The sequence below is a fragment of the Erythranthe guttata genome, chromosome 4 (genome assembly GCF_056151865.1).
Source record: "Erythranthe guttata isolate IM_541 chromosome 4, IM_541, whole genome shotgun sequence".
In the NCBI taxonomy this organism is placed as follows: Eukaryota; Viridiplantae; Streptophyta; class Magnoliopsida; order Lamiales; family Phrymaceae; genus Erythranthe; species Erythranthe guttata.
This window is the reverse complement of record NC_142536.1, coordinates 2,949,764-2,970,489: the sequence shown is the minus strand read 5'-3', so window position 1 is coordinate 2,970,489 and position 20,726 is coordinate 2,949,764. Positions and strand designations below refer to the sequence as shown.

The window sequence follows — 20,726 nt, the reverse complement described above, 5'->3', positions numbered from 1 at the left end:
TAGAGAAGAACTAAATATGCCAAACTATGATCTTGTGACAGAACAGCGTGGCTAAACATTTGTCATTGTTTATATCAATATTTTTGTTAAACAAGATTGTTCATATATTTAATCTAATATTTAACCTATGTAGCACGGAAACTTCAATATCTTTAACGTTTCTACATTTCGGAAACATTTCATGTCGATACTTGAAGACACCTGTCGGGCACCTTATGGGCCATTTGGCAATTTCTAAAAAGTTAGAAACATCTTTGAATATGCCATTTCCCCTCTATCCGTTTCCCCGTATCTTCGTTTCCGTGTGCGAGCTACATAGCTAATAACATAATACCTCTAAACGGATAATTATCGACGTAGCCCTAGTGAATCGGTTGGCAGTTGATTATAGGCCATAAATTAAAATTGATAACCAGTGGTTGATGATATTAAAAAAAAAATCCTGAATCTCAAAACCGACGAAGAAAGCTTTCCGATCAAAACAAGTTTACGTGAATATTCAAGGAAAAATCACAGAAAGATACATCTGAAAACTGTCTTACATTTTACAGATGAAGAAACTAGCTTATGCAAAGCCCAATTTATGAAATAAAAATAAAAACAACTTTAGTGGTCCAATAACTTAGCAAAAGTTTCATACCAAAACGAAGAAATCTCCAAACGAAAAAAGTTTGCGGAAGAACCAAAAACATAAACACTCACAGAGCCTAGATACAAAATGATTCTGTGGCCACCTTCCAATTATATCAGCTGTTACCGACCAGTAACAGTGACTTGGGAATTCACGTCTTTTGTAACTTCTTTTCTCGTAGTTCACTGAATAATACCGTTTTGATGGGTGGCCACATAATTGCGGATGATATCAATTGCCAATTGGTGAGCTGTCTTATCTTGAATTCTTGCGAGAGCATCGATGCTTTCATACGTCTCCTTGTCAGCAAACAGTTTCAGGTTATAGCGCGGTGGAGATAACGGTATTCCTTCCCATTTGTCCACCAGCTCCAGTAGTTTCTCATTACCCTGCAATGGAAAATAAAAATAAATTAAAAAAATAATAAAAAAAATTAATTTAATGTTGGATATTATAAGTAGGGAGAAAGATGTAGGATTCATGGCCTACCATGCGGTTTGTGAAGTCTCCAAATGATTCTTTAGAGAGACGTTTGCGCTTCCAGTGATAAAACAAAGGTTCCAGAACATTCTCGAGATTTTGGATCTTAACCTTTTCCTTGAAGGTTTTTGCAAGTGATGTTTGGTTGGGTGTTCCACCAAGCCACACCTACGGGAAAAAAATAAAAAAATCAGTCCCGTTTTGAGTTCGAGTTTGGTTAAGGGATATAAAAATTAAAGTACATACCTGATAACTATTTGGACCATCACCAACCAAACCAAGTTCAGCCATATAAGGCCTAGCACACCCATTTGGACAGCCGGTTATTCTTACCACCACAGATTCGTTGTACTTGAGGCCAACCTAACAAAACATACAAAAAAATATTACATCATGCGATTACATTCCCTACTGAATTCAAATTGTTGTGAGAGAGAGAGTATACTTTCTCAAATACAGCTCGAACACGCTTAAGAATGTCAGGTATTCCACGTTCTGCTTCTGTAATTGCCAAGGGGCAGAGTGGAAATGCTGGGCAAGCCATCGCTGTCAAATTTAAAGGATCTACATACCTTGGTTGCTGTTCACACATACACTTGGTTAATATTTATTTGGCTTCCAAAGATCTCAAACTAATCAATTTCCAACGATGACAGTATATGTTAAGAATCGTAATGCAGAAAATTTGAATATAAGATATTACCAGCAGACCACCCTGAGCAAGAACTGTAGTAATGGGACGCTTCCATGCTTGGCGGATATCACACAACACAATATTCTGGTTTGGTGTTATGCGTACGTTCAAATTGTACTTCTCGATTATCTCCCTTAGAGTCGTCTTCATTGCCCCTTTGATTCGGCCACTATCAACGTGAAGACCGCAAAACAATGCACCGTCTCCCTGTAAAACAAGCATTTACCCTAATAATTATTAAAAAGAACTAGGAAGAAATGTAAAGCTAAAATGCAGATGAAAATATCGATACATGCAGACCAAAGGATTCCACAATTAAACTCGAAAATATAAAGCATATAAACTGCATATCTTAACCTAAAGCAGACCTGCTCGTGCCATCCCAAGTAGCTTTTAAATTCCCACTCGGGTAAATCGTGGCAAGGCTCGATCTTCTTTCCATAGTACTGCTCGACAACAGTTCTGAACTTTTCAATTCCCCACGAGCTGAGTAAGTATTTCATTCTACTGTACTTGCGGTCATCCCTTCTCCCATTTTCTCTCTGTGTGACAACAATAGCCTTCACTGCGTATAATATGTCCTCTTTTGGCACATAACCCAACGGTTCTGCCATCTGAGGGAATGTGCTGTCTAACCTATGTGTTCTTCCCATCCCACCACCAACCTGCAAAGATTATCGTCATCGACTTAAAATCATCATCATATAATATATTTTTATTATTTGAAGAGGAAAAAAGAATTTACGTATAAGTTAAAGCCTTGCGGTTCCCCATCAGCATCCGAGACAACAACAACACCAATGTCATTTGTGAAGAGATCCACCGAGTTGTCTGTCGGCACAGTTACTGCAATTTTGAACTTCCTTGGCAAGAACTGAGTTCCATAGATAGGCTCAGGCGAGTCGACAAAGTTTGTACCATGGGAATTATCATTGCGAGCTTCCACAACTTCAGGAGGTTCTGCAGTCAAAAATCTTTCTCCGTCCACCCAAATATCATAGTAAAAACCCGACTGAGGGGTTAAGAGCGAGGCGATATTTTCTGCAGTTTTCTGTGCAAATAAATAATCTTTTCGGTTATACGGGGCTGCTGGAGCGAGAACGTTTCTGTTGAGATCACCACATGCACCAAGTGTAGAACCCATACATTTAATGATGGAACTCATGACAGTCTTGAGATCCTTCTTCAAAACACCATGAAGTTGAAATGTTTGCCTAGTTGTCAAACGAAGGGTTCCAATACCGAACTGATCGGCCAGATCATCCATGACCAGATAGAGTTTGTTTGAAACCTTTCCACAAGGGTTCTTCGTACGAAGCATAAAGGAGTAAGATTTTGTACCACGTTCATCTCTGTTATACTGTTGATAGCTACCATGGAACTTGATCAACTGTGTAGCAGCCTCGTTAATATTAGGGGCATCGGTTAACATCTCTTCATTCAGAGGATATCTTATGAAGTCACTGTGCTCCTTGAAGATCTCGACTTTACTCCGTTTTGGCTCAACAGAGGTATCTGGTTTCACAGGCTGCGAATATTCATGAAAATCATCAAATTGATAAACTAGTTCGATATAAAACATCTCAACTTGATTTTGACACAATTATCCCATGCAAAGAAATAAAGGAAAATAAATTACAAACAGAGCATGTTAGTCACTTCTTCTTATAACCATAGATCGAAAAAAAGTTGAAGTGGAAGAACCATAGATTATGTAATAGTTGAAACACAGGGACCAGTTCACACGCTATTACGATTATACCAAAGTGGTTATAATCGATTAAATATCTTGCTGTTATGATCAATGTGCTGAAAAGCAACAAGTATTTTGGGTCTCAAGCCAGTACTTTTGATTTACAATAGATTAGCTATCTTTTCTAGTTTAGCATGCATTTCATCAAAAAAAAAAAAAAAATCTCCATTTTCCAGTTCCGAAAGTTTCAGTAATCAATCCATCAAAATTAAGCCAATTTCTGAGATTAAAAGCTCTCACTTAAACCATCCTTACATTCCAAATCATAAACCCAAAAAGAATTAAAAAATTTATAACAAGTAAAAAAGCTCAACAGACTTCCTTCATTGTTGCCATTTGAATCAAAAACCACATAAAATTCATTCTCAATTCCCAAAGAGGAAAAAAATAAGTCGAAAAGGGGAAAACCAAACGGCGGAAGAAATGAAGAAAAAAATGAAAAAAAATAAAATGAAGTGGAATAAAAAGGATACCGTAGAGACAGCTCTGATGAAAGAGGCGGTGGCGGCGGCGGAGGGAATGAAAAGCTGGGGGCGTTTGGCGAGCAAAAGAGAATTGGAAGCACTCTTCAAGCCGTTGAAGCTCCTTCCAATCTGGAGTTTGGGGTCCTTGGCGATGGCCGCGTTGGCGGCGCCGAACGACGTCGTCATGTGGCACCGATGCTCCGGATTTTAGGGTATTTTCTCTTCTCCGGTAAAAGATTTGATTTGATTTGGGTGGAGAAAATTTGTGGTGGTGGTGCCCAAACCAAGCACACTATGAGAGGGTGGTGGCGACTGCCGAGTGAGACGTCACGTGCCTACCACACGAGCCTTCTATAGCTATATCTCCACGCGCTTCTCCCGTGCGTTTACGGACAACGCGGAGTTTTGATTTTAGTTTTGAATAATTATATTTTTCAAGATTTTTTTTAGTGTCAATTTTATAACTAAAATGCTGAAAAAAAAAATATATAATAAAATTTTATTTGATAATGCATATATAAATGAGAGATTGAAGATTAGTTGATGAGGGGCGCGCGTGGGTTTGGAAATGGAAGGCCTGAAAAGGAAAAAGAGAATTTGGAGAGTGGTGGTAAACAAATTTGGTACATTGAACCTAGACAGATTTGTATTAGAGACTAAAAGGTCAAATTAGCTATACGGCCTAAACGGAATAATACCACGTGTCATCACGGTTGTTCGTGTTACTTAAGAGACAAAGATTGCGGACTGAATATTTTACTTTTTCGAGTCAGAAATATATTATTATATTATTAATTTATTTATATATTTAAAATATAACAATGAAATCAACTATAATTAATATATTTGACATTAATAATATAGACGTTGGGTAAAAGTGTGAGTTTTCATGGACCAAAATAGTGAACTAAACATAAGAGTTCAAGACGAATTTGTATTACCCTATTTAAAACTGAATCCATTTTTATCAGAGGTTGAATCGATCATCATAAAACGAGAGAGACGAAAAAACTAGAATACATTACTGACGACCAAACTTCCGTCGACCAGAAGCAAATGAAACGATTTTCACAGATTTTAAACACCGTGCTTACCAAATAAGGCTAACGCGCATGTAAATACATAGCAGGTGTGTAGGGAAACAAGAAATAGCATCAATATGTACGCATCACGTTTCGCATCAAAGGTTTCCACTGCACAACAAGAAATAGCAGTAACGCAGGCGGATCCAACAAAAAACGGAAGCACAAAACAAAGAAAAGCATGCAACTTGAGGAAAATCTTCGCATAAAGTTGTGCTACTGCGCATGATTACAAGCAGAAAAACTCGTTTACTCGAAATGAATTACAGCCAAAAACACATTTCAGTATCCTACAACAGTTTTACTAGTATCGACATCTTACTTATCAAGTTTTTTTCAATTACATCTAGTAGTTTCAATCACTTTTTGAAACATGTATTGAGCCAAGACTTGAGCTTCAATAAGGAGCAGCAAAGGATTGCTTATTTATAAGCAGTAATTGAGGTATTCGAATTTATACTTAGTCACACAACCAACAAATTCAAATGATCACGGATTAACCAGCATACGAACACACAAAATTCAATCTTTGGCAGACAACCAAAGATAAAATAAAATTTTCAAAATCAGTTCAAGTAAAAAAAACATCCAAGTTAGCGCAAAATAGATGTGGTAGATAAAGAACATCCCAAGTTACCGTAAAATTCCACAAGACGAAGAATCGGACTCACATGCAAATTACTCAAGAATGAGGTATATCAGACACTAACCATCTCATCACCAAATTATACAAAATTAAATTCTAATAAAGATCACCACTTCGAAACTTCTTCAAGAAAAACCACCAGTCACCACAAGGTATACCAAATGCCAGCCTTATATGACTTGCACAAAAATTAAATTGAATAAAGAACAGACATACGTAAAGACGTACGTAAGAGAATATAATTTAAATAGATAACAGAAAAAAGATATCTGCACCCTAATAAACGAAACTTGGTCGGCATTTTCTTAGACTTAGTAATGGGACACAAAAAACAGAACAAAGTTAATCATATTACGAAGCACATTCCAATTTCCACATACAATCATAAGCACATTGTGTGAAAGTTAATACTGCAAAGACTCGGCAATAGATATCAATCGAATTTGTGTAGACAATAAGATGAATAAATAGAGCTGTAAAAGAGTATTTTGCTTCACACTAAGCATTTTATTTTCAAAAACAGAAAAGAAAAAAAACACAATATTAATTAACCTGAAATGCGAAATATAGAGCCAACACAGTGGATCACGATACGAATTCACAACATGTAGTAGCATCAATAGTACAATATAAACACAGATCCTTAAAAAAAGTAATCAAACTTCCCTTCTTTAGGGTTTACCAAATTCACAGAAGCACTAATATATAGAAATTGGGCGATCAAACCACCTCCTTCGCGGGTGCCGGTGGTGCGTATTTCTTGACATCACCGTCAACAACCTTGGGGATTGCCACGTAGCCCAACTTCTTCTTCGCGGCAGCAATTTCATCATCGTCGTCTTCATCATCGGAAGAGGAAGAGCCATCGGCGAAGTCAAAGCGGCTGGGGGTGAAGAGGGCCCACAAAAAGTACATGACGGCCGCCGTGAGGGCACCGCACCCCACGCCGAAGAGAAGGGCTCCGACCACGCTCATGATATCCTTCGTGCGGTCGCGGATCGAGCTCGAGACGGAGGAATAGAATTTGAGGGGGAATTCGGATGACGTCATCGTGGACGACGATTGGGAATCGTCGTAGAAGGCGGGGTCGGAGTCGATGCTGATGTAAGGGCGGCGATCGGAGATGGGGGTGGTGGAGGTGGAGGTGGAGGTGAAGATGAGAGTGATGTAGCGGGGGTTTTGGTCGCGGATGATGGAATTGGGGTTAGGGTTAGGGTTAGGGTTACGGGAGAGGGAATTGTAAGGGTAATAGGTGGTGGTGGTGGTGGCTGAGAAATAGAAGAGGGTTTTGCAGGGGCGGGCGGAAGCGGTGGCGGCGAGGAGAGAGAGGAGGAGGATCAGTGGGAGAGCGGAGGTCGCCATTACCACGCTGTTCTCTGTTAGAGAGAGAAAAAGTAGAGAGAGAAAGGAACGGCAGAGAGAGAGAGAGAGAATTCGGTAAACAAAAGAAAATGAAAAGGGCGTTACTATTTTTCAGAAATAAAACGCAAGGTCCACATAAATCACACTTTTGTGGTAATCCCTTAAAATTGGGTAAATTATATTTTTGCTCCCAAAAGTATAGCATACGGCATACTTTTTGTGTTTATTTTCTAATAAATATTAATCTATTTGAATTCCTATCCCACAAAATTCGAAAATTTCAAAATTGTAATTTTTTTGAACTCATAATATAAAATAATATTTCAAAACCCTTTTTTTTTTTTTTTTTTTTATAATGCGAGAGACGTAAATCAGACAAGCTCGTTTGCTGCAACCATTGGGCACATCCTAAATTTTTTGACTCATAATCGGTTGATTTGTAAATTTCGTTCCAATTCCCACTTTTACAGAAAAGCCAAAATGACATTATTTACTATAATATGATTAGATGAGTTGAAACTTTGAAATAGATATACATTCTTCTTAATTATGCTTCTAGTCCACATTATGGTTGATTAAAAATGTTTAGTGGACATAACTATCTATTTATTCATATTTAGTCCAAATTATATTTAAAATGAACTAAAACTAATTAATTACAATGAAAAGAAAAGTACATTACAAAAACTCAAAGAGAAGCCCTTTAACACATTTTCTCAACAACAATGGCATAACTATCCACATTTGACTCATAATATGTACAGTGCAAGAAGAACTACCTCCCTCAAAAGACGTTTTTACCCCCACCCTATTAAAATACTCCCACGCTTTTAGCTATTTACAAACACACACAAAATCAACCTAAATATAAACAGAAAACAAAGCACTCTCCAACCTAAGCCTCTCTCAGTCTATAATGATATGTATTGGGGCCAAAAAAATAAATTTAAATGAAGAAAGTGTAATACAAGAAACAGCAATCTCACATGAACTGGCCCGGAAAACCGAAAGGACGAGGAGGAAGAAAAAAACGCACACGATGACGTGTTCCTTTTTTAGCGCTCGTTTTTTTTCCCTATTTCAGATTTTTTTTTTTCGTTTGGAAAGATGATTATCTACCTTCGTTAGCTATATCTACGGAGCCATCCTTTATCAACTTCAAGCTTAAACTATTGAATCTCTCTCGTGAATATTGCCTCGATGCTTTTCTCCAATCCGTACCAGCTTTCATCATTACAGCAAATTCTTCAAAACTTATTCGCCCATCCTGCGATTTTTTTTGTTAAAGAAGCTTTAGAAACTATGTGCGTTGATCGATTATCAATTTAATAATTGTTGGGAATAAATAAGTGACCTTGTCCGTGTCGACATCGTGCATGATAGCACTGATAACTTCCTCGCTGTTGGCATTGTCTTCATCACTCAAAGCATCTCGAAGCTCTTCAATCTCTATATATCCGCTCCGATTTCTATCGAAAAAGGCGAAAGCTTTGTGTAGGTGCTCATCATTCGCCATTTTCCGAAGATGAACTAATACGGCGACAAATTCCCCGTAATTCAAAGTTCCATCTCCATCAACATCAGCCTGTAAAAAACAAAAATATAATTGAAAAAAATAATAATATATTTAATGTTATAGGTGACTAAAACTATGGAAATTCGAAATTCCGCCTATTTCGGAACAAGTTTTTTTAATCCAATTTTTGAAATTCCGATTTTTCAATTTTTTTTTTGGAACGGAAATGGAATAAGGTTTTCACTTCCGCAAAAAATTGGAAATTTTCCGAGATGAAGGAAATGAGTGATGGAAAGACTGGAATATAATCCTTACAGCTTCCATTAGAATCTGAATATCCGGGTCGGAAATCTGGTGGCCAAGCTTTTGCAGACCAACTTTGAGTTCTTCGAGGTTGACTTTACCCCTCTTTCCGGAATCCATCATATCAAACGCTTCCTTAATTCCAGCTGCCTCTTCAACCGATAAATGCTCTGCCACAACCTACACATGTCACCATACAATTGCTTTCTTTATTTAATTAAATATATATATTATATTTATATATATAGTCGACAACGGCAAAGTACCCTTAGAGCTCTCTTTTTGAGCTTATTCATCACCGAGAATTGCTTGAGCCTTGCTTTCACAGTCTCGCCCAACGAGACATTTGGTGCCTTTTTTATATTTTGTAACCATGAATGTTCTGTATTTATACAAGTGTAAGATCAAATCAATAATCGTGCAATGGTGCAATTCGATTTTGGATTAAGCAAGGATAATTATTTACCAAGGACTTGACGAGCTGTGAGACGCCTACTGGGATCTGGATCGAGCATTTTCTTGACAAGATCCTTCGCATTGTCGGATACTTTAGGCCATGGATCTCTTTTAAAATCAATTACAGATCTGATGATTGCTTGCGCCACTCCTTGCTCGGTTTCTGCACAATCGGAATAAAAATGGGGAATGAGTCGGCTAAACTGGATGTCGGGTGAGAGGGTTATGCATGAATGAATGAAGACTGCCCTAACACGCAACAAGTCTATTTCAAAATTCTACTTTAAACATGATTTTGACAATCTTCCAGTTCGATTATGGGAAAACTCAAAACATCAAAGTCGTAGCTCTTTGAATAAGGTTTCTAGCCCAATTTGAATCGGCTAACTTGGTAGTTCGACGAGAAAGTTGTGCATAATCTTGGATTTATGGCACCGGTAAAATTGACACGACATTTAGCATTTTAGTTTTTTTTTTAACCTACTTTTAAGTTTTAACTACAACCATATAACATCTCCTCTCTCAACGGTGCAGATAAAAGAGAAAATACCGAAACTAACCTGCCCAAAATGGAGGAACACCGCAAAGTAAAATATATAGGATAACTCCAGCACTCCAAACATCAACCTCTGGTCCGTAATTACGTTTCAGTACCTCTGGAGCCATGTAATAAGGGCTTCCAACAATCTCATTGAACTGTTCGCCTAAAATTCGATCAAAAAATATTATTAAAGCACGAAGAGTGAAGGAGCTAAATGTTTATAATTTATAAATAAATAAAAAGGCATATCGGTGAGAAGATAAGTTACCAGGTTTGAAGAAAACTGATAGACCAAAGTCAATTGCTTTTAGGGGGCTCGTTTCTTTCTTATTTGCAAAAAGAAAATTTTCTGGTTTCAGATCACGATGCATCACTCCTTGCTGATGGCAGACCTACAGACCAACGAACGAAGCAGCATTAAGATAATGCTATAAGCAAAAGATACGAGCGAAAATAAACAAGAATAGTCGTAAATTTCAACGAGTTTAAGCAAGTAAAGATCGATATATCACATCTATTTCAATATGCATGCAAAAAAACAAAAAGCTCTACCAAATGCATTCCATTAAGACTATCATAACACACTAACAAAAAAACGAAAGAATCCGATCATTTTCAATAGCAATATAACCTGCACGACTTCGACAATAGTCCTCATAACAAGAGCAGCAGCCCTCTCCGTATAATGCCCTCTCGCCACAATCCGATCGAACAATTCACCCCCTTCGCATAATTCCATAACAATATGCACCGCACTATCGTCTTCGTAAGTGTCCTTCAACGTCACAATATTCGGGTGCTTAGGCATACGCCTCATGATTTCTACCTCCCTCCTCACATCTTCGATATCGACAGCTGTCCTGAGCTTCTTCTTCGATATCGACTTGCAAGCTAATCTCTCACCGGTTTCGATATCAGTGCACAGATAAGTAACCCCAAATTCGCCTCTCCCCAGCTCACGCCCCAGATCGTATCGGGCCGTGATGTTGTGGCCCGTCGGATCCTTCAGCACAACGAGGTTGTTCGGACCGTTGGATTTGTGGCTGGCGCCGTAATCGATTGAGAATGGATTGGGTTTGTTGTTCCTCTTCTTCTTCGCGTCGGTGGAATGCGAAGGTGGTGTGGCGCAGCAGTTCCCCATGATTTGGGAATCGGAATTACAATCTCGATTTCAGAAATATAATTGATTTGTTATCGACGGAATTCACGAAATACGATCGTGAAAAAAAAAAAAACAAACAAACACCTGTGTTTTTTTTACAAGCAGAATTTCCACGAACAATGGAACAAGGAATTATAATTTTACGCAACGAAGACACAGAATCTGATTTTGGAATCACCAATTAGGGATTACAGAAACCTAAAAAGAAATTAGAAAAATGCAGGATTGAATAACTTTATTTAATTTTTCTCGGGATTTTTTGGTGAGAAAATGTGGACAAAAAGCAACTGATTGAAATCAAAAACAAATGTAAACATGGATTGTTTGAATTTGTGAACGAAGAACTGATGAAGGTCGGAATCGGAATCTGCGTTCAGGGGAAAAGAGAGAGAGACTCAAAAAAGCTGTTTTTTTGCAGAGATTTGTCTCTCTCATCAACCTCCTAATCCTCTCTCTCTCTTTCTCTCTCTAGACGTTTGCTTTTATACCTTCATTTTCTTCTTCCTTCCTCTTCTACGGCAATTATTTATTTTACACTTGGATAATATTTACATTTTATTTATTGATTTAGATTGATGAGATTAGTTAAACTAACGGAATAATTAAATTCTATTTAATTAGTTCTTATTTGTGTTTTGGATCGACTCGCAATTATTTGCTTTGAGTTATTACATTTGAATTTTATGTCACGTCTCATATTTCTTTGTATACGTGTTATATATATGTATGGTGTAGGCCATAGAGAGTAGGAGTAGAGTACTTCAAATAGTGGTTTGTGTGAAGTCGAATGGGAAAGAAATTTGGCAATTGAAAAAATCTCACCGAAAATCCACTTTTTCTTGTGGCGGTTCGATTTAGATATTCTCTCATTTAATGTTGAACTTTTTCGACGAAAAGAAAAATTAGTGTCTCGCTTATCTGCAGCAAGTGAAAGACGGGGGAAGAATCGACTATTACAAAGTGCAGCGGAATGGAAGTAATCTGACTACCTCTTTGCTGCGATCATCATCGTCTGTAAAAAGCATGGGACATTAGAAACAAACAAATAAAGCTATTGTCTACAAGTCATTACAGCACTTCGAGAATCTATTTCGCTAAACGTCTTCTTTCAGTACAACGATCGAGGAATGTTTAATCCTCGCTAAAGATTTTCACTCGTGTTCTTTTCATTTTGTTAAGCATACAAACAATCTTTTAACTCATTGCCAGAACTCTAAGAGACGCATATAACTGGTGTATTTTGCTCCTTCACGAACAAAAAAAAAGTAGGAGGCAAAAAAGTCAGTGTTCATATTTAATTTCGACCAATTTACACCAATTATCAATAAATTTGCTAATAATAAATAAGGAAAAAAAAAAAAGAATTTAAGTCAAAGCACGTAAGTCCAAACGTGCTATACACACCACAAGATTCAAAAAGTTAGTCACACCACAAGATTCAACACATGAAAAGTCATTGTTAGGTTATATTAAATTCAGACTCGTCCTTGATCTTTGAAATATTGTACTACATCAATATCAAAGTTTATTTAATTAATACACATATATGTTTGCAAGTTCATTTATTTTATATATATATAAAAAAAAAAAAAAAAACAATAATGAATTATAAGTAATTAATAAAGTTGGGCTGATCTACTAATGGGCTGTCTTCCGTTGACTGGGCCGAAGACCAAAGAAGTCCATTTTGCACCAGTTACTAAATGGGAAAACGAATTTAATTCACTTTCCTTTTAATTGCAGTAAATAAATATAAATGCAAAAAAGAAAAAAACACTGTAAGAAAAAGGAAAATCCAAAGACAGCGAGAGATGAAGAAAACAGGCGGAGGCGGCGGAGCAGCCGGAGATAAAAAGAGGAGCCGGCGTTCGTATGCCGACTCCGCCACCGACACTCCTCCAAAGGTTACAATTTTTTTTTTTAATTTAATTTATACCTAGACATTTGCGATTGTGATTATATCAACATGCGCGTTTTTTTTTTCTCGTGATTTCCTGTACCTTGGTGTCTGATGAATGCTCTTACATTTCAAAGAGAGGATCCGATGCAATTGATAGAAAAATATCAGTATGATTGTTTTGAATGCTGGAATTTTGTTCAATTTTGTTGTTTATGTTTGTAATTTGTATACTAATAATTAATGTTGAGAGTTGGTAGCATTGAAGCAAAATAACTAGCGACGTGCATTTGTAAACATCATCTTTTTGGGGGGAATTCTACTTGCATAAGTGAATGTAGGTTTTTTTTGTGATCGTACTGCTCGACTCGATGGGCAATTCGATTTTATGAACTGGAAATGGTTTGAAAATTTACGAGTTTGTCAGTAATTAAATTATTAGGGCACTGAAGCAATTGTAGATCGGCTTAGGGCACTGAAGTAATCCCCCTTTTTCTTCTTATGTATATTTTTATTGTGCAGATCTTTCGGTTCTGTTCCATCTTACTTTCCGGTTTGCTGTGATGCCGTTTCCCTATTTGTAAGAAACGTAGATGGTGATCAAGTTTACTCTCAATTGACTTTCAATTTAATTATTTTTAATTTCAGAAACAGGCTGTGAAGAAGGACGTTTTTCAAATATTCGCCGAGAAAGTAAGGGATCACAAGGACCTGGAATCTAGGTGGGCTGTCTTACAGGAGACGAGAGTTGAATATTTTAGAGGAAAAGATTTCGTTAGTTTTCTGAAGAATCACCCAGAACTCAAAGACCTTCTCGAATCAGACAAGAACTTAGAAGTTGAAGATATCGCAGACATTCTTCTGAGAAAGAATCTTGTAGTTCGATGTGACCGTGTTGTCAAAACTGTTCGTCCTGGAAAGAGAAAACTATCTACATGGCCTGCCCATCTCGAGATATTTCCAGTAAGTTCCGTTTTTGCATCTTCTAAACGTATTTTTTTGGATGGATATTTTACACTCGGTGACTTATTTGATTTTGATTTGCAGGACCAAGCGTTTTCGGATAACGATGCATTTTTCGCGTGGACTTTTGTGAACAGAAGACCATTGTGGCAAACGCTACTCTCGTTTTGCTGGCCTGTTTTAACCCTAGCAATCTGCTTGTTTCCTGTGTATCCACACCAAGTCAAGCTATTCATACTCTACTTCTGTGCCGGTGTATTGCTTCTTATACTCTGCCTCCTTTCGAGTAAGTTCTTTAGTTAATTGAATTCTACTTTTTTTCGAAAGTTTTTGTTTGTTATCTTGGGCTTATTTAGTTAAATGTTTTCATGCAGTGAGAGCCCTCGTATTTGGATTTCTATGGGTCGCTCTGGGGAAACGGGTCTGGTTCTTCCCTAATATTCTTGCAGAGGAAGCTACACTTAAGGAATTATTCCAGTTTTGGCCCCAAAAAGATGAGGCCGATCGCCCAAAATGGACAGCTAGGCTATTTTATGCTACAGTGGCTGTACTCGTAATTATGCTATTGAGGCACCACGCTCCTGATGAAGCAGCTAGAGCCAGGTATTTACTTTTACTATTTCAGTAGCTTTTACGGATATTGTTTTGGTTAAGTGCGATTTCGCCGTAGCTATTTTTTATTTATTTTTGTTTATTAATCTTATTTTTTTGTCCGAACAGGTACCATAAGAGGGTGTCCAACATAATAGATGATGTTCTAGAATGGTCTCCTAGGCTTGCCTTGTCAGGCATGATGGACAAACAAACCGTAGTTAATGCCACCGATTCCCATAACAATGTTACGGATGGTGGGCCTGAGACTACGGCCCGGCCCGAAGATGATACAGAAGGAGAAACAACATATGACCAATTCGAGGAAGAAGAAATCATAAACGCAGGAGACTCTAAAGACCGTCATTATTGAACATCACAATGAAATATGCTACAATAGGGATGAAATCTCGAACTACAGTCTTACTTTTATGTGTTTTCTTTTGGTTTTCGTTTTACTTTTGTGATAACATTTTCTTCATTATCAATCATCGTATGTCGTGACTGTAGAATCTTGTAACGATATTATAAATATCTCGATATTTAACCCAGAATTGCTCCAGAGTTTTGTCTCTGTTTAGAATATATATATATATATAGATCATCTGCTAATTCTGGCACCAATGTTCGATTAGCAAATGCAGGCAGTAAAAAAAACATGTTACTAGCAGAAATTTACAACGTTATCTAGCAATAAACTTGCGTTTACAAACTTCGTTTCTAATGTTAAATGACATCTTTGTACAAAAGGGGGAAAATAAATACTACTGAACAGTAACAACTAAAAAAAAGAAGAGAGAAAAAGAGCCAAGAATGAATTGCCGCCCAGCTAAGAAAAGCCGAGATTCGAATAAGTAACCACCACCATTTTGTGCCCTTCATCAAAACTCACAAACCATCCCCTTTCCCAACATGCAAATCGTTTTGCACTTGTCCTCCAGACTCAGAGAGAAGGGGTTCGGAACGAGATGAGGTAATCGACTGTGACGAACCAACCATGCCACCACCTGTAACTTTAGAAGTATCTCCATCCGGTTTCTTTGCAAAACGCCCCCCTGTGCTCCTTGCCCTCCTCAAGGCATGTTGGTGTCTGGACTCGTGTAGATATGGCTGCAATTTACAAAGGCACAAATGTTGACCTGGTCGAAACAAGTTCTCATAGACACTGAACGAAGAAGAAGAGAGAGAAAGAAAAGCACCTTTCGAGCTTTTATTAACTTCTTTTCGAGCTCTGCTTTAGCACGTGACTCTCTCCTGCGAAGAATACCATGATACTGCTTGGCATTCACATATACTGGCTCTTGTGCCATATCTAATGGCAGTTGCATTCTCGAATGATGCATATCGTATACATGTGGAGGAACCTTGAAAACGAAAACAAAAAAAACCTTTTTTTCTCGAATCACATTCGTATGAAACAGTAACAATTTCTCTAAAATCGAATGGATGATGTAAAGCATCGACTACAAAGTAGCTGCTACACAGCTCTGTTAATAAATAATGTCCCGTATATCGATTTGCAATAAACCAACCCTTCTTGTTCTTGGTATACAATTTAACTATGACGAGAAAGAAAAAAAACCTCGTCAACTAAAAAGTAGCTTCACATTAATTATCGTACCAAGTGCTGGCCAGCTGCCATCACGACTCCATAAGACGGATCATAAGGGTATGTGCCAAAAGCCTGAACAAGAATAACAGATTTCCATGTAAAAAAAAAACCATCAATTTTTACAATCTTTATCGAGCAGTTAAGAAGAATTCTTACAGCCGAGTGTCCAACGAGCTCAAGGTGTGGGGCCCGAGTAAGGCTCCCATCGTCTCTTGGATGCAAGGTAGGTGGAACTTGCCCGAGATTCTGTTCCTCTTGCCTATAGATTCTATCTGAACTCGACAGAGAGGATCAAAAGTAATGAAATTCGCACGAGAAAAAAATAAGGAAATTCGAGTAAATACTACTAGACAACCTTTTTGACAAGTCAGAAAAATCGAGTAATTTATTTGTCCAGACCGAAAAATTAAGAACAGGGGAAATCAAGTTACAAGCACTGAAGAGGGTACCATGCTGCAAATGTGCACTACTTGGTGATCTTTTTGCAGTGTCGTCATCTTCCTCGTTTACACCACCTTCAGACTGTGACTCTGATGAATCTGATGCATTTCCCCTCATCGCTGACGCGGAAAATGAATTATATCCGGTATTATTATTCCACCAAGAATCAGAATACGCAGTTGAGTTTGCAACATTATAAAGATCCGATTCTTCTTGGTTGGCACTCTTAGACGTTTTGGATTGCATGCTCTTCTAAATTCTCGAAACAACTCAACCACTCTATCCTTGCAGAATTCATAAACGAGCAAAATTTAAGATCCATCAAATGCAAATAGCACATAACATTATAAAGGAATCAGTCGGCAAACTTACACTCGAAATGACAGTGTTATCATTGTTACTTAACATAGAATCCCAATTCCCCGATTTTAAACTGAAACTGGATCAAGATGTTGTTTCCCCACATTTTTACAGACACTATTGCGATTAAAAAAATTGTAGCGACTGTATCTTGGATGTCGACATTTGTACGCCACATATGTAAACTTGTAATTCCTCAAGACAACTAATAGCATTTTTCATATGTTAGCTTTCTAACATAAAGAATACAAGGCCCAATAATTGCTTAATCATTATCTCCTCAAATTCACTCCCCACTTCATTTCCCTCATTTCCGTAATTTCGATTTGCCAATTTCTACGCGAATTTCTGCAGAAATTCACAGTCTTACTAAAAAAATAAAAAAATCTTTAATCCATGAATTTCATTACACCTACTTTCATCAAGCCAGATCAAATAAAACCTTTCAAATCAAGTAACACCAAGATCTAACCATATAAAATCAAAAGAAAAAATAAACACACAACTTCAATAATCAACACCACAAACAAACAACAATTACAAAAAAAAATCACAACTTTAAACTATAACAAGGGTAAAATCCCCCAGGTAAGAAAAAAGTTCATTAAATACAAAAAAATACAGACATGCATACACATATACATACATGTACAGAATGAATACATGCAGAGAGAGGGGCACAACGCACATGCAATAACCGAAGAATTAAAAAAAAATAATAAGCACAATTGTTGAAAATAAAGACGAAAATTCAGTACCAGTTGATTCTAGGAGTGATGACGATTAAAACAAAACCCTAGAATTTGGGGGAGGTGAGAGAATTTAGGGTCAATGTGTGTTCATGTAGAATTTTAAAGTCTGTATAGCAGCAGCTGCAGAATGTAGGAGACTGTGTGTATATAATTTGTGGCAGTTTTCTTTAGCTGGGTTGGATACTGTCACCCAGGGTAGCACGTAGATTGCGTACAACCATTTGTGGGGCCAGCCTCGAACACGTGTAACATGAGCGTGTCAATTTAATATTGGGGGCAACTATTTTAAATCCCAATTTTTGCTTACTTGAATACTACCAAGTTTAAAACCAAAATTGAGTACATATTTATCAGTTTTTTCTTACTTTAATACCAAAATAAAAAGAAAAGTACAAAAACACCCTTTCATACAAAATATCAATTATATCAATTTTTTTTAGAAATTACCTATTCAAAAACCAAATAAAAAAAAAAAAAAAACCCTTTGTTGTAAAAAAAAAAAACCTCCACCATTTCTTCTCCTCTCCAACCCTCACCGCCGCCGCCACCGCCGTCGCCGCCGCCGCCGCCACCGCCGTCGCCGCCGCCGCCGCCGAACGCCACCGCACGTGCTCGTAACTGCCGCGACAACCCAATTAAACCCTATCTTTTTCATCTTCCTAAATCCTCCAAAACATCTCCAAATTCAAAAAATCAAAACCTCACAAAAATTATAAAATGGAGTTATAAGACAATAATATGGTAGTATATGTGGAAAGAGAAGCCATTAAGGTAAGTATCGATGTCTTTTTTGAGCTTCGAAGTCGATTTTGAAGTTTTTTTTTTTGAAACCCGTCGGCAATTTTCGACACATACAGGTCGATTTTTTGGTCAATTTTCGACACCAACGTGTCGAAAAAAGAAAAAAAAAAAAAAAAAAAAAAAAAAAAAAAAAATATTTCGACACCTACCTGTCGAAAATTCTCCAAATTTCGACAGGTATGTGTCGAAAAACACTATTGGTAAAAAAAAAAAAAAAAAAAAAAAAAAAAATTTTTTTTTTTTTTACCAACAGTATTTTTTCGACACATACCTGTCGAAATTTGGAGAATTTTCGACAGGTAGGTGTCGAAATTTGTTTTTTTTTTTTTTTTTTTTTTTTTTTTTTTTTTTTTTTTCGACACGTTGGTGTCGAAAATTGACCAAAAAATCGACCTGTATGTGTCGAAAATTGCCGGCGGGTTTCAAAAAAAAAAAACTTCAAAATCGACTTCGAAGCTCAAAAAAGACATCGATACTTACCTTAATGTGTTCTCCTTTCATATATACTACCATATTATTGTCTTATAACTCAATTTTATACGTTTTGTGAGGTTTTAATTTCTTTAGTTTTGAGATTTTTTAGAAGGGTTTGTTGTGAGATTTTTTAGAAGGGTTTGTTGTGAGGAAGATTTTTTAGAAGGGTTTTTGGGGAGGGAGAAGAAGGAGGTGGAGGAGGGAAATTGTTTTTTTGAGTTTTTGATTATTTGGTATTTAAGAAAGAAAAATAATATTTGTAATATTTTTTTGGTTTTAATTTCATTAAGGGTATTAAAGTAATTTACAATTAATTATTTATTTTTTATTTTTTTGGTATTCAAGTAAGCAAAATTTGGGATTTGAAATAGTGATCCCCTTTAATATTTCCTCCTCTTGGAAATAAGAAAGACAAAATTAATTCTAATTTTTAGTCATAATTAATTAATTTAATGTGCATTATTAAAAATCTAAACCTACAGATAATATAGAACAAAATACTTAAAAAAATAGAAAGCAATAAACCATGGGAGTAAAATATAAAAAGAACTCATATCATTTGAATTTTTTACGGCAAATTACGATCACCCCTTGACGTAAGATCAAATTACAAAAAAAAAAACTATTATATTTGAATAAATATAAGCACCCCTCAACTATGTATTATATTACAAAAAATTTCTCATCTAAGATAAATTTAGAGACGTTTATTCGGTAAAATTGTGCAGAAATTGCATGATAAGCCAAAATTTCATATCATTTAGCATTTGATTTGATAAATAATCGAATTACCAAAATTTTATTAAAAATATTTAAAATTTTGATTTTTTAATTAATTTTAGTTTATATATATATATATATATATATATATATATATATATATATATATATATATATATATATTAACGGTGTGTCTGTGTCTGTGTGAGTCTATGTAATAAAATAAAACTGAATAGCACCCCGAATTAACGGTTCGGTTATGTGCATGTACCAATTTTCGTTCAGTTCGATTCGATCGGTTTATTGTTGAATGAACACACTCCTAGGTAAATTTGACATCGTATATACAGACATGTAAAGTAATGATAGTTGAAGAGTGCTTGTAAATTGTAATTATGAAAACAAGAGAATTTTTTTTCGAAATTATATTTTATGGCAGGAATGGCCCTAATTTACCTATTTTTAATGCATTTATTGTGGGGTTGGGGGATGGCTAAAAGAAATGTTTGTAAGGTCAAAGGTGTTTGGGTGGGTGAGATTATCAAAATTGGAGTGCATAGTTATAAAACTCCAAAACCCGCATGACACGCGCAGAGGCTGCGGACGCGTGGCTTCACGGCGGGCCCCGCTTTCTCCATCAGTAGCCTCCCAATCACGGCACTTTCCCATCCACGTTGCTATTTTAATATTTTACATTCATATTTAATAGTAATATATTACTTCATTATTTATTTCAAATTTAAGAAAATTTCAGCATTTAAATTAAATGAAAACCGAAATGCTGACGTAAGACTATGTAAATTCCGTTGACTAGTAAGTAGTAACTAATACTTTTGACCTAATTCTTTTTTTGTTTAGATGACAAGGTCAAACCTTTTCTCCCTTGGATCCCATTGATGGCCCGATCATAATTCGGGCCTACCATATTTTTGACCCGTCGGGCCTGAGTTACCCGTTAAAGAAAGCAAATGAGTATAGCCCGATTACACTAATACAGGCCCGCACGCTTCAAAATGGTCTGCTTT

General features: G+C 36.6%; 5 protein-coding genes across 7 annotated transcripts; 1 reads left to right on the top strand and 4 right to left on the bottom strand.

The window, feature by feature from the left end:
* Positions 1-469: 469 nt before the first annotated feature.
* On the bottom strand, positions 470-4,741 carry SIR (sulfite reductase). The gene is made up of 8 exons (XM_012972355.2): positions 4,032-4,741; positions 2,551-3,333; positions 2,174-2,470; positions 1,815-2,012; positions 1,557-1,691; positions 1,358-1,474; positions 1,121-1,279; positions 470-1,020 (listed from the first exon to the last, which is right to left on the bottom strand). Exons 1-8 carry the CDS (start codon positions 4,206-4,208, stop codon positions 814-816), a joined length of 2,073 nt encoding a protein of 690 aa, XP_012827809.1. The 5' UTR covers positions 4,209-4,741; the 3' UTR covers positions 470-813.
* A 1,495-nt stretch (positions 4,742-6,236) lies between these two features.
* On the bottom strand, positions 6,237-7,311 carry LOC105949232 (uncharacterized). The gene has a single exon (XM_012972552.2). The coding sequence runs from the start codon at positions 7,110-7,112 to the stop codon at positions 6,471-6,473; it is 642 nt and encodes a 213-aa protein (XP_012828006.2). The 5' UTR covers positions 7,113-7,311; the 3' UTR covers positions 6,237-6,470.
* Positions 7,312-7,717: 406 nt separating this feature from the next.
* Positions 7,718-11,757, bottom strand: LOC105949332 (calcium-dependent protein kinase 7). The gene is made up of 8 exons (XM_012972662.2): positions 10,560-11,757; positions 10,197-10,320; positions 9,948-10,091; positions 9,398-9,550; positions 9,198-9,313; positions 8,944-9,111; positions 8,467-8,697; positions 7,718-8,379 (listed from the first exon to the last, which is right to left on the bottom strand). The coding sequence occupies exons 1-8, from the start codon at positions 11,067-11,069 to the stop codon at positions 8,224-8,226; spliced, it is 1,602 nt and encodes a 533-aa protein (XP_012828116.1). The 5' UTR covers positions 11,070-11,757; the 3' UTR covers positions 7,718-8,223.
* A 918-nt stretch (positions 11,758-12,675) lies between these two features.
* LOC105949428 (translocation protein SEC62) lies at positions 12,676-15,103 on the top strand. Of its 2 annotated transcripts, none has more exons than XM_012972771.2 (5): positions 12,676-12,994; positions 13,636-13,950; positions 14,035-14,236; positions 14,325-14,553; positions 14,671-15,103. In XM_012972771.2, the coding sequence occupies exons 1-5, from the start codon at positions 12,902-12,904 to the stop codon at positions 14,912-14,914; spliced, it is 1,083 nt and encodes a 360-aa protein (XP_012828225.2). In that variant the 5' UTR covers positions 12,676-12,901; the 3' UTR covers positions 14,915-15,103. The 2 variants fall into 2 exon arrangements, with proteins under 2 accessions (XP_012828225.2, XP_088672555.1); XM_088816429.1 differs by having other exon boundaries at positions 12,824-12,994; positions 13,642-13,950.
* A 64-nt stretch (positions 15,104-15,167) lies between these two features.
* On the bottom strand, positions 15,168-17,853 carry LOC105949525 (nuclear transcription factor Y subunit A-1). Of its 2 annotated transcripts, none has more exons than XM_012972861.2 (6): positions 17,713-17,853; positions 16,603-16,873; positions 16,310-16,425; positions 16,163-16,225; positions 15,741-15,905; positions 15,168-15,651 (listed from the first exon to the last, which is right to left on the bottom strand). In XM_012972861.2, exons 2-6 carry the CDS (start codon positions 16,838-16,840, stop codon positions 15,430-15,432), a joined length of 804 nt encoding a protein of 267 aa, XP_012828315.1. In that variant the 5' UTR covers positions 16,841-16,873; positions 17,713-17,853; the 3' UTR covers positions 15,168-15,429. The 2 variants fall into 2 exon arrangements, with proteins under 2 accessions (XP_012828315.1, XP_012828390.1); XM_012972936.2 differs by having other exon boundaries at positions 16,603-16,878; positions 17,713-17,850.
* Between the last annotated feature and the right edge of the window lie 2,873 nt (positions 17,854-20,726).